The 12,718-nt window shown below is 29.2% G+C and overlaps 2 protein-coding genes across 2 annotated transcripts; one reads left to right on the forward strand and one right to left on the reverse strand.

Moving 5' to 3' along the window:
• Positions 1-1,411: 1,411 nt before the first annotated feature.
• Positions 1,412-8,526, forward strand: LOC145741957 (uncharacterized). The gene is made up of 10 exons (XM_082559661.1): positions 1,412-1,604; positions 2,023-2,139; positions 2,485-2,627; positions 2,902-3,116; positions 3,647-3,772; positions 5,308-5,402; positions 6,171-6,306; positions 6,531-6,634; positions 6,709-7,427; positions 7,606-8,526. The coding sequence occupies exons 1-10, from the start codon at positions 1,527-1,529 to the stop codon at positions 8,063-8,065; spliced, it is 2,193 nt and encodes a 730-aa protein (XP_082415787.1). The 5' UTR covers positions 1,412-1,526; the 3' UTR covers positions 8,066-8,526.
• A 224-nt stretch (positions 8,527-8,750) lies between these two features.
• On the reverse strand, positions 8,751-9,625 carry LOC145742248 (uncharacterized). The gene is made up of 3 exons (XM_082560031.1): positions 9,535-9,625; positions 9,282-9,458; positions 8,751-9,091 (listed from the first exon to the last, which is right to left on the reverse strand). Exons 1-3 carry the CDS (start codon positions 9,623-9,625, stop codon positions 8,751-8,753), a joined length of 609 nt encoding a protein of 202 aa, XP_082416157.1.
• Positions 9,626-12,718: the final 3,093 nt, after the last annotated feature.

Here is a 12,718-nt window from a genome sequence, read left to right on the forward strand (position 1 = left end):
TTTAATTGTTTAGAATATTGGGCACATTTTTATCGCCGAAATTAACGTGGCCGTTGCTTTTCGACAAATAGCCGGTCTTTACGTAAGATCGACCTTGAATTGAAAAAATACCGATCGCACCATTTCTAATAACTCAAATGGCGCGCGGACAATTTTACAATTCGTAAAAAAAAATTCTCCCTAGTGCTGGATTAGTTTCCTTTTAATTAATTAAATTTCTTTTTTGTATCATTTTCAAAGGTTGCGTCAAATTTTTTTAGAGTTTTAAGGCGTTGTTTTGAAAAAAAATATCGTTTTCATAGAGATTTTAATTTAGAATTTTTATGTTTAATTTAGAATTTAGGATTCAAATTAAATCGGAGCACTAGTGACGTCACATTTTCAGGGTCGATTGCGTTAATTAAATTGTTTGCTCAGTAACAATGTACCCAAGGCCGTTGACCTGTTACGGAACATTAAAAAATTGAATTTGTATTTTCACATTGCTACTTAAATAAAAAATAAGTCCGAGTTGTTTGCCAAGGTAGCGTATATAGTAAGTCAGGTTGGTTCGTTAGTTAAAGGATTCGTTAAATTAAGAAGTTTTACTTTAATTTCAAGTCCGTATAACTGTGTTAAATGTGGCAATATTCAAATTTACAATCGATAAAATTATTGATTTCAATTTCAATGTAATTAGGTTTTTAACTATTTTACATGTATTTTTTAACACTATCTGTGTAGTTTTATTTAGATTCACAAAATTTAAGATTCTGTTTTAAATTAGCTGAAACTCAATTCACGCAATAATTAAAGTTAAAAAAAATTTTAGGTGATTTTTAGCAGGTTATAATTTTATCAAGACGTTTATGTTGGTTAATCTGTGGGTATAGCGATAATTCAATATTGAGGTTTACAAGTTTAAAAGCATAATTCCACGGTGCTGTAAAAATACAAGCTCGCCTACAGGTGTAAAGTGGGATTAACTTTTGAGGATAAAAAATTGAAATGTATTTATTGTTCCTTGTATAAACGCTTTTATTAAACTTGAGCTAAGCCTTAAAAGTACATGCTTGTAAAAAATTACCAGCTATTAAACCATACGAAATTCATTGTCTGGTGAAATTATTAAACAACCTGGGTCGTAGATCATAAAATGTTTATGCATTGCCCATAAAAACTATAAAACAAGCTAAAGTTTAACTGTTTGTTAAAACAAGTATTTTGAAACTTCAGGCTTGTTGTGATATTCAACAAATAAGGAAATTGTGGTTAAAAAAGCTTTAGCTAAGCAGACTTTACAAAACAAAAAAATGTAATTGATCGCTTTTTATAAGTTTAGTTTTTAACAGTAATGTTTTCGTAAAAAAATACACAAAAACTAAATAAATATCTTAAGTCATATTTTAACTAATCTTTATTTTTTAGCGATTGTAATAAATTTTAATAACGTAATTTTGAATATGAATTATTAATGATTCCGTGCAAAAGTAGGAGGCAAGATTTTTAAACCATCTTAACCATTGTTTGCCCCCGTTACTAACGTTATGGGGTCGGGGGCAACAAAACCAAAAGCGGGGTCATCTGACAAATTGAGTTCAAAAGAAAAGAAAAATTTGTTAAAGGTATGTAATTATTTCTTTCACTTACATCAAATTAGGCTTAATTTAAATAGTGTCAACCTTTGGGTAATTTTAAGGCAAAGTTAACATTTAACAAAATACCTATGGGTGTGGTGTAATGATACGTTATGATATTTGAGAACCATTATCTAGCTTAATAGTAAATTAAACACAGTGGTTGGACTGTAATAATGTATACTCTGGAAAGTGAACGAATTTTAATAAGCGTGGGAGCGTTATAGGTAAAAAAAGATATTTGATATTTATTTTTAACCGCTCAACCGGCCATGCCAGAAATAAGTTAAACTTATTTTTGCAAAACCCTAATATCAGTAACGTTAATCACATAAAACCCTCAAGCTTTACCACCGTTTACTACTGTTTACACAATGTGCATAACATTCTTTAAATTGCCTTACAGACCTTAGCAGGACATTCTGGCGGAATTAATTGCATGGATATATCAAACAACTTACTACTAACAGGTTCTGATGACAGAACAGCAAGAATATGGGACTTAATTACTTGCGAATGCAAGGTATGCCTACATTTACAGTGGTTACTGTGCACCGTAATATTGCAAAATCTAGGTCAAGGTTAATTAAATATTAAAACCCGAAAAACATAAAATGAAGGGTTTATCAAGTAATAAACTATAGACGCTACCATTCACGACAAATCTTAATACTTAGCACTCACCAAAACGTTGCCATTCATTTATTTTCATATCTTGTAGTGAATTTGCGACATTTTCTAACTTGAGTCTTGAAATAGGTCGGTCTTCTACAAATTTAAAAATTAAAGATTTAAGTATAAAAAAAATTTTTTTAATTTAAATTACCATATTTACAATTAGTTATAATAAATGATAAAACTGTTTTAGGTTGTGTTGGAAGGGCATTCGGGTTATGTCAGTTGTTGCAAATTGTGGAAAAGTAATTTTGCCTTGACGGGGAGTTTTGATAGCAGTATACGAAAATGGAATGCGTTTTCAGGAAATTGTGTTATGAAGTTGGAAGGCCATAGGTATATGTTTGTTCTTTTATGTTTGAGTTTATTTTTTTAATCTTTTATAAAAACACCCAAAAGTCACCTAACAGTATAGCAGCTTAAGTAAATAAGCTATTGAATAAAAGTAGTTTGTTTTTTTTCGTTTATGGTCAATATTAGTTTAATTTCTTCATAAAAACTTGTTTTTGGTATTAACAGAATATATTATTTGTCAAGTTTTACCCAAAACAAAAACAAAAAAACAGTTATTTTAAATATTCCTACAACTAAACGAAAATTACATTTTTAGCGGAATTGTCAACAAAATGTTAACGTTTGGAGATTTTTTGTTTACGACTGCATACGACAGCACGATAATTTGTTGGAACCTCACTGATGGGGAATCAAAAAGAGTTTACAAAGGCCACACTAAAAATGTTCTGCCTATTGTATATGTGGAAGGCCCAGACCACAATCCTAATGGAATGACAAATATAGAAAGCAACAAAGATGCTATCGTTACTGGTAAGGGCTTTCGTTTTTCATAAAAAAAATACAACCATACGAAAATAAGTCATTATTTAAAAAAAGTTTTATCGTGAATATGGTTTACAAATGTCAAATACCTTGTGAAAGGTACTTATATTGTTAAAAAAAAACATTTATTATGCCAGTGGTCACTTTTAAAAATCACACATTTAAACATTATATAGAGGTTCATTATAGGATTTGAATCAAGTTACTAATGGGGCGTTTTAAAACAATTTTAAAGATCAAACATATATATCTCTCATCGCTATGTCGTAGTTAAAGAATTTCCCTTAAGGTTTTCACTTCGCTTTTGACCCACATTTTTAAACTATATTTCCTATACTTTTAGACTTCTATTTTTGCACCGTTTACTTCTCACCATATCCCAGTTGTGTCAAATTAACATTTACAAACTTGAGCTGTTTAATAAGAGCTATTAAGAGACAATTACTTTTATTAACACTTTTTTAATTTAATTTTAATTTAGTTTATATATGTTTTTAAATTGTATTATCGTATTATAGGTTCAATGGACAAGACCGCTCGTTTATGGAACATTAGTTCTGGATCTTCGTTGAAAACTTATAAGGGCCACAAAGGTGCAATATTATGTCTCGCAGTCGACCATGACAACAAAATGCTGTTTACAGGTAAATATTTGTTGACACCGTGGTTTACAGTTCGATTACGACTAAAAGCATTTCTGACATTTTTATTATTTAAAAAAAATCAAGCCCGTATCAAAACAATATTCTATTAATTAATATTATTAATTAAAAATAGCCTATTAAAAGTTTGTTTAAACATTTTTTAAGAATAGACTGTAAGCGTAGCATCGTTACAACGTAATACCAACACGGCTATATAGAATTAAACGTCGAATTTATTTATTAATAAGCTACACGTAAAACTATATAAGATCCTCGTGAGATATTTATAATACAAAGCAACTAACACAGAGATACAAGGTCCTACGAAAAACGATTAATAATTTATACTCTAATCATCAGATCGTAGATATTTATTAAAATATATCTGAAAGGTTATTCAACACTAATTCCGAAAAATGTTGTTTAATTCTATGGGAGACTTTATTTTCGTTTCTGTTTACAAATCGCGTGCCACTATCAAGTATCAGTTTTTACATTAAGTTGCTTGATCCAAGGTTACGTTTAAGATTGAACTTAAATTCACCCAAGTGATGTTCATTAAATTACAGAGCAGGTGTATTTTTATTAAGTCTCCAATAAAAATTGAATAGCGCTGGTAATACAAAATTTCACGTTATACATCGAGTTATTGTTTGGATATTTACTATATGCGCAACAAAACAGTAATTTTTAAAATACAAAACTGCCTTTAAATATAAGTTGACCTTTGTAACAAAAACATTTGCCTTACCCCGTTTTATTATTTATTAATTTTTATTGGGATGCATATTTTAAAATCATCGTCCGGAATAATGCAATGTTATAAATTTCTTAAATTAGGTTTAATTTTTACTAATTTATGTATACCCATAATAAGGTTTTTAAACTAGACTAAGGTCCAATAAACTATATTTAACACAGTTAAAATAAAGATATAAATAATTCAAGAACAAACACAATGTCTAATAAACTCCGTGCCTTACACATTAATAAACATTTTCTTAATGACAACACCTTTGCTATAGTTACTCTAACATATTATTATGAAATTAAAATTATTCGTAACCTTTTACCTATTCATGTTTAAAAATATATTGGATTTTCTCCTTACGTTAAATTAAAAAAAATTATAAAATTATTAATTTTTCAATTTTGTTACATTTTTATAAAAATTTTATATTCAAGGTATTTTTGTATGGACTTACTTATATGCTTACCAATTATTTTTTTTATTTGGCAACTAATAGTTAACTGTTTGTGTTATTTTAATCTTTAAAAGTCCAAATTTAATTAAAAATGATAGTGTTAAACAAATTACTCATCAGGCTACATCAAAGAATTAATTTAAAAAAAAATTTGAAATCAAATAAGCAAATCAAAGTCAAAAAGCAAAAACCCAAACAAAACAATAAACATGAACCAGTATCAATATTATTTAAATCATGGTTACAGTTTAAAATTTAACAGCTTTGCAAATTATTGTATATTTTAAATTAAAATTTTATTAAAAATAATTTTAACTCATTTCATTACAGGCTCATCTGACAACACAATAAGAAAATGGAATTTGTTAACTGGGGGGCCTCTAAAAGTTTTTAAAGGGCATCAGGGTTCTATTATAACACTACAGGTAATCTTAAGAAATATTAACTATTTTGTATTTTTAAAAACTAACAATATATAAGTGAATAATTAATTAGATGTAAATTATTTAAATAGTCAAAATTTTGGCCAATTATAAAAAAAATCGTGTCCAAATTATCTTAATATATTTTACAAATTACTTAAAAAATCTATTTTTGTTTAAAACGCTTATAGGTAAATTTTAATAAAATCACTGTTATTGATATCGATTAAATATAATTATCTTTAATTAACCAGCGCCTAACGGTTTAATTGTAGAATTATTTTGTAATAATCTCAACTTAAATTATCGTTTTATAGAAAAAAATTGGCTTTTAAAGAATTTAAGACAAAAAACAACTTTAACAATTTTAACGTTACGAATATATGTTGAAAAATAAAATGCAGCCATGCTTAGCATAAGTTGTTACAGCGACACGCGAACGCCAAATATGCATTTCGTTAGTTTGCAGAGCATAGCGATAGCATTGTCTTATGAACCCTGCAAGTGGTTGTTTGCACAATCAGTTTTAAAATGTTTTTTTACAAATAAAAAACCAATAAAAATTATTACATAAAAGTTAAACCAATATAAATGACTAAACGAAGTTTAATTTTGACCCTACTTGTCATATAAAACTTTAAAACAGAAAGCAGTTATGCCTAATTAAACCATTTTTTTAAGTTTTACTTTTAAATATGTTTTAAAGTAAGTCTATTGCTATCTTTATTACTTACGTTGTCTAACAAATTTTTGTTTTTATTTTTATTTCAGCTAAGTAACAGACTGCTCTTTAGCGCCAGCGTGGACGCAACGGCCCGATGCTGGGTAGCTGAATTTGGCGACACCACACGGAAATATGGGGGACATGATCATATGATTTCCGATTTAAAATACCACCAAGGTTTAGGTAAGAGTATACATTTTGTTTTTTTTAATAATTCAAATTTTTTTTAATAAAACTAGTTTTTAATAATTCAAACATTTAATTAAAAATAATATTTATATAAACAAACTTTCTCAACTGTTTCTACTGTAAAGTTGCTATATTAAAAAATATTATATTTAAAATATTATATATATATTTAATTAAAAAAAAATATTATATTTAAAAGTATAAATTTTATGTTTTAGTGTTTACTGGGTCTGGCGACTCATTTGTTCGTGCCTTTGATGCCAAATCCGGAACTTTAAAACGTACTTTTAAAGGCCACAAGTTTGTTGTCAACTGTTTGCAGGTAAATTTTAGTCATAATAATATTATCTAGTGTAGTTATATTTATATTAAACATTTTTTTTAATAATTTTTTAGACATTTAATGACACCTTATTAAGTGGCTCTTATGATGGAACGGTTAAGATTTGGAATATTAAAGATTTGGTTAAAGACAAAGTAAATGGACAATCATCAGTTGCGTTATCAACAACTCAAAACTCTTTATCACACATTCGAAGATCCAGTAATGCTTCAACAAAGATGGAAGCAGGTGTTAACGAACCCAAAGTAAATGGAAACCACAAAAAATCACATGATACAGTGATAACAACAAATGAGAACTCAGTACCTAACAGTAGAAGGGGTAGGGAGCTAACAGTAGTAAATACCAGTCGTTCATGGTCGGTTACTGCTGTGTCTGGCGCAAAAGTTGCAAACCCGAATTTAAGACAACAAAGAAAGCTAAAAAAAGGACGAGGCGGAAGAGTAACACCTGGATGCGGACTGCAGAACATAAACGCTAACAACGACAACAACAATAACAACACAAACAACAACAATTCAGATTACACTCCAGGTAACACACTTGAAGATGAACTGGACTTTGCCTATCTTAACCGACACTTACAAGACATTTTAGAAGGCGAAGCTTACTGGGCCGAAAGCTCAAATCAAAGTTCGGTGGTCGATTTAAAGCAAGCCGAAAATAAAACCAAACCTAGCCCGATGGATGCTGAGAACAACGCAGTTCCAAACGGTCGTTTATCAAAATCCGCAAGTTCCAAGTTATCGCAGCAAAGTGCACCACCAAGCAGGTAATAGTTTAACCTAAGTATAATAGCGTTGATCTTGATTTTTTTTATACTAGAGTACAGGCAACCCAAAGCAAATCACCAAACGCAAATTTACTCTTTAAAAAACAAATTCCCTCTTTTTTTGTTTTATAAAAAACGTTTTGCATAAAAGAGTAAATATTTCTTTTTAACATTATAGACCTGACACGCGGTCATTGGTAAAACGTGGCAGTTATGACCTGCTCAAGAAACGGGCACGAACTGAAGTTACTCCCTCCAATGGTTTGGATTTTCCACCAGAACCGGATATATCCCAGTTTGTGGACGACGATATACGCATGACAGCAATGGAAACGTCATCAAACACTAGTGGGTATCGTACCGCTGAGAATAACACTCCTTCGACGTCTCCGATTCGCGTCACTGACCAGTTAAAAAACGGCGAAAAAGTGCGCCATAAATCCCAAGTGTCGTTCTCGCCAAGTCACGTGATTACCAACAAGGAAACGGGCGAATGGAACTCCTTTGGGTACCGAAGTTCAAAAATTCCAACTCCGAAACGCAGTAGTCAACGTAACTCAGCGACATCTAGCGCCAAGTCGATTATGAGCGTTCAAGAGCGAAAACAGTTTGAACAAGAGATTTTAGATATGGTATGACCAGAGGCTTTTAAAATATTGTTTTTTATCTATTTACACACGTTACTGTTTTACTGTAGTGTGCGCCACAATCATGTTATATTTATAGGCTCGTATGTGCCACTTGCGGTTAGTATTTTATTACTTACAATATATGCTAATGATGATTGCAAACTTCTGTTGCTTAAATTGCTCGAAACCTCAGGAGAAAAAATCCGTCCAAAGTAAATTTTTTTTTTCTAACTTAGCCATGTGTTAGTTTCTAATAAATTCTTAAGTCTTTTTATTTTAAAAATTATTTATTTGTTTTGATTTTAAATATGCGACGTCGATCTTTTTAATAAAAGTTGTTTAACCCAATGGTTTTCTTGAAGGTATATGCGCCATTGTATTACGTTTTTATTTCCTTTTTTTATTTCACAATTAAGTATATTTCATAAGCGATATTTTGAAGATCACTGTGACTGTATAATAAAATTCACCACAAAATTATTAATATGTTGTTTTAAATCAAAAGTTTATTTAAACTGTAGTTGCAAATATACAACAAACATTACAATTTTGAACACTAACAGTAATGGGTTGGTTATAAAAAATAAAATTAAAAAAATAAAGAATAAAAAAGTTAGATATTCACATAAAGTTTATCGAAAATAAGGTTACTATTAAAAAGTTACAAAATCAATGATATTTGTTTATTCTAAAATTAAAATGAAGAGAGCATTCCTCCTCCATTTGATGCTTTTTTATATTGCTTGACAAAATCAGCAAACTGTTCAAATCCTTCGATCAGACCATCACCGGTAACAGCACAGCAGCCTTGAATATACCATAACGGAACATGTGATTGTTTGGCAAAGGTTAATTCCGTAAGACCCAAGGCTTCGCCGATTTTTTCAGTAGATACTGCGTTGGGTAGATCTTGTTTGTTAGCAAAAACTAAGATAGGAACGCGAGACATGGATTCAACTGAACGAATTTTTTCTAACTCTTCTCTAGCTAATGCAAAACGAGATGGATCTGAACTATCAATCACAAATATCAAACCTGAAAAAAAGATATAATTTTAAAATTTCGATTTAAAAACATTTTTAAAATAAGTTATCTTTTTGTTACATAATTCAAGGTTAAAACTATTTTTAAACACATTTTTTATTCTTTTAAAGTTAAAAAAATACAAAAACTTATTAAAATAATCCAAATTTGTGGCTAAATTAAATTTTAAGATTAAACTCACCGTCGTTATTAATCAAATAATGATGCCATAACTTTCTTAAGTTATCTTGACCACCAACATCCCAGATAGTTAAACTTAATCCCTTGCAAGGACTCACAGTTTCAACATTGAACCCTATTGTAGGAATTGTTGAAACGGTTTCGTTCAGCTTCAGTTTGTATAAAACAGTAGTTTTACCTGTGTAAAATTATAACATTGTTAAACAACAATGGTTTCGCCAATAATTTGATATTAATAATTAACAAGTACTTACCGGCAGCATCTAAGCCCAGCATAACAGCTCGACAAGGCACATCTTGAAATACAGACCACATATTTGCTAGTTTTGATAAAAATAAACCCATGCTGTTTAAACTAAATCTTTACCTTACTATATAAATTATAAGCCACTGCTTTTTATTTTGTTTTGAGCTTAGGCAAACTGCAAACTGCAAACTTAGTAAACACTTCTAAAGAGACACTTTGGAACAAACTAAAAATCCCTAGCCAAACAAATTTTCAAATGAATACTGTTCTAAGTAAAACGACAATTTATAGAAAAGTTACTGGCAAGGTTTTGTTATAATTGTTACGTTATTGCTTACCTAAAATTTTGTGCGTAATAGAAAGTGACGCGTAACAAAACTCGAATTTAACTTCCACGCTGGAAGTATTGCGATGGGGATTCCCCGACACGTGACCACAACAAAGCATTGCGCGCACTGGTGAGCGTCGCTTTACCGCCAATTTGTGTTTGCATTTTAAATTGTGAATTATTAGCGTTAAAATAATTGATATTACCACTGTTTGGTATATATACATAGTTAACATTGCTTGTAGTTCAGTTTAAAACATTTTAAATATTAAAAAGGTATTAACATATGTCACTTACCAAACAATCATGATCATTTTTTTTGATTATCTCTGTATTAGTTTCAACTTCGTGTTCAAACTGAAGAAACTTTTGTTCTTAAAATATAAATATGTTATTAAAAACTGATAACTTTTAAGACTAATTAAATCACGATTTACAAATTAAAATATAGGAGAGAGAATTCTGTCTAAACTGATATATGACATAGCATATTTTTAGCAATAAGGTCTTGAATACGTTATGTCGTGTTCTGTATTTTTGTCTTGTTATTTCAAATTTATCATTAACACCTTAAAATAAAAATGTAAGTACAGTTAGTTCTAAATTAGTTTAATATAAAATAAATTATGGAGTTAATATTAGGCACAAAAACAGTTTCTATCTGTCATGCAATATAAAATCCCTCAACTTTTACTTCAATTCAACACTAAGTATACTTACTGTACTAGTTGAATTCTCAACAATATTAATGTTGCACTTTTGTATTTCAATATAACGTATACATGTTTATATACATTATTCTAATTTAAAAATGTTAAAATTAAACAAAAACTGCCAGACTTCTCATCTCTAAAATTTTTTAAAACTCGTCTTAACCGTTAAAAGAAGTCGCAACCACTAGTAAGCGTTGTAGGTTTCGGGCAGTTTTGTTTTGATTACAAAGGCGCATTGAAGTCAAAATTTGATTTGATTTATGCAATAGTGAGGGCCTTAGACGTGTTTGCATTGTAAAATCTTTTTAGTTATGTAATCGTGTTTATATTCTTTTAAGTGACGCATCTTATTGTTTTGGATATACCTTATCATTTACAAACTAATTAAGCGTAATTTAAAAAATGTACAAAATACAAACAAAAATTTGTACTTTTGCTTTGGATTTAAAAAGTTGTTATACTTTAAATTTTAATGTCGAAATTAAAGTTAAATGCATTTATGAAACGAATATAAAATACGCTCCGAAATAAGGGGGTTCCCCACACGTGATCACAAAATTTGAGTTACACAATCGTTGAAAATAGCAGCATATTACTGAACAGATAATACCACGACAAACATTTTTAACACAAGACAGAAACACATTAGTATGTTTTTATTTTTAACAATGTCTCAGTTAAAAACATTTTGCTTTTTATGGAAATTTTGTTCCTATAAATAAACAGCAACTAATATTAAAATTTTAATTATGCGTTTTGGTTACATTATCATAAAGTGTTTACTTACAATCTAGTTTTACTTCTAAAAAATTGGCATTTATAAGAATGGTTAAATGTCATGTGTTTAAATGCACTTAAGTACATTTCCTACCTGTCACGCAATATGATATCACTAATAAACTTATTTCTGATTAAACCACTAACCTTATGGCACAGTAAGCTAAGTTAGAAGTTTTACGTTAATGAGTCAATAATATTAGATGTTTATAATCTAGATTTTTCTATAGTTAGCTAACTCTGGCGCAGTATTTATTTAAATAAAGATAAAATTAAAAAGCAGCAGTTATATTTAAACTTAAACAAGCTTTTATAAACAGAGCCTTTTTAAAGGATAAACAACACATGTTGTAACTCTTTCACAAAATGCTTGGCTAGAGGCGGGTTCGCGTAGAATACAGAAAATGCTTTTGCGCTAAATCTTGCAGAATTGCGCTTTCAACTCAGTAGTGCAAATGTGAGTGTTGTTTGTTTTAAGTACTAAAGGCATTTTTGACTTAGTTTTACCATAAAACAGTTAGCCTATTAATTTAGATTTTGCATCTGTTACTTAATAAAAGGCATTTCAATTGGGTTATTACCGTTGGATTTGTGTATTTTCTTGAATGGAAAACACATTACAACGCAAACAAGTGTAACAATAAAGCACAGGCATTGTAAAACTGTTAACTATTGTTAAGTTATGATTCATGTAAATTTTATTAACCTACTGTTCAGATTATGTCATCATAATTCAAAGGTAGTTTACATTTATTTTATTACTAAATAAGGTCACTTTTCGTTATTTATTTTATATTTAAAGTGCAAAATCAAATTTACAATTAGATTTAGAATCAAAATATGTAAAGTATTGTGGATCCAGTTTTTACCTTTTATTAAGTTTGGTAACATTTTAAAAGTGCAAAGTTTTCTTGACAATCAAAATCTCATTATTGTATGGCGATAAAATAATTTTTAAATTGCCTGATCCATGTGCATAGACCATCACGGATTTTTTTTAACTCAGTCGTTTATAAAGTTGCTATAAAAGTTGGTTTATATTTAAAAAAAATTACAATAATAACAAATATAAATTTAAAATATTACGTAAACACCCAATTTAGGATGTTTTTCTATATAAGGAATATTTTGTTTTGGGTTAGTATAAATATTATTAAAAAATTGTAATTAGTTTTTTAAAAATTCCGCAATTCAGTCGGTAATTTAAGTTAATTTAAGAAATGTAGGTTGCGTCATACTAGGCACGATCTGCTGGTTCCGGCATTAGTTTTTTGTAATCAAATTCCTTATTTAAGAAAGGTTATTGTATATGTAATAACAAAACTACAATATTTAACTAGCCGTAGGCAAATTTAGTTTGTTTAATGCTCCGA

The sequence above is a fragment of the Corella eumyota genome, chromosome 2 (genome assembly GCF_963082875.1).
Source record: "Corella eumyota chromosome 2, kaCorEumy4.1, whole genome shotgun sequence".
In the NCBI taxonomy this organism is placed as follows: Eukaryota; Metazoa; Chordata; class Ascidiacea; order Phlebobranchia; family Corellidae; genus Corella; species Corella eumyota.

What these genes read in the sequence shown, in the direction of transcription:
- LOC145742248 (XM_082560031.1), bottom strand. Translation starts at nt 9,625, where the DNA reads ATGGGTTTATTTTTATCAAAACTAGCAAATATGTGGTCTGTATTTCAA. An exon ending in GCTGGGCTTAGATGCTGCCG is followed by an intron (nt 9,459 to 9,534) that starts GTAAGTACTTGT and finishes AATTTTACACAG; the next exon opens with GTAAAACTACTGTTTTATAC. An exon ending in TTATTTGATTAATAACGACG is followed by an intron (nt 9,092 to 9,281) that starts GTGAGTTTAATC and finishes TCTTTTTTTCAG; the next exon opens with GTTTGATATTTGTGATTGAT.
- LOC145741957 (XM_082559661.1), top strand. Translation starts at nt 1,527, where the DNA reads ATGGGGTCGGGGGCAACAAAACCAAAAGCGGGGTCATCTGACAAATTG. An exon ending in AAAATACCACCAAGGTTTAG is followed by an intron (nt 6,307 to 6,530) that starts GTAAGAGTATAC and finishes TTTATGTTTTAG; the next exon opens with TGTTTACTGGGTCTGGCGAC. An exon ending in TTGTTGTCAACTGTTTGCAG is followed by an intron (nt 6,635 to 6,708) that starts GTAAATTTTAGT and finishes ATAATTTTTTAG; the next exon opens with ACATTTAATGACACCTTATT.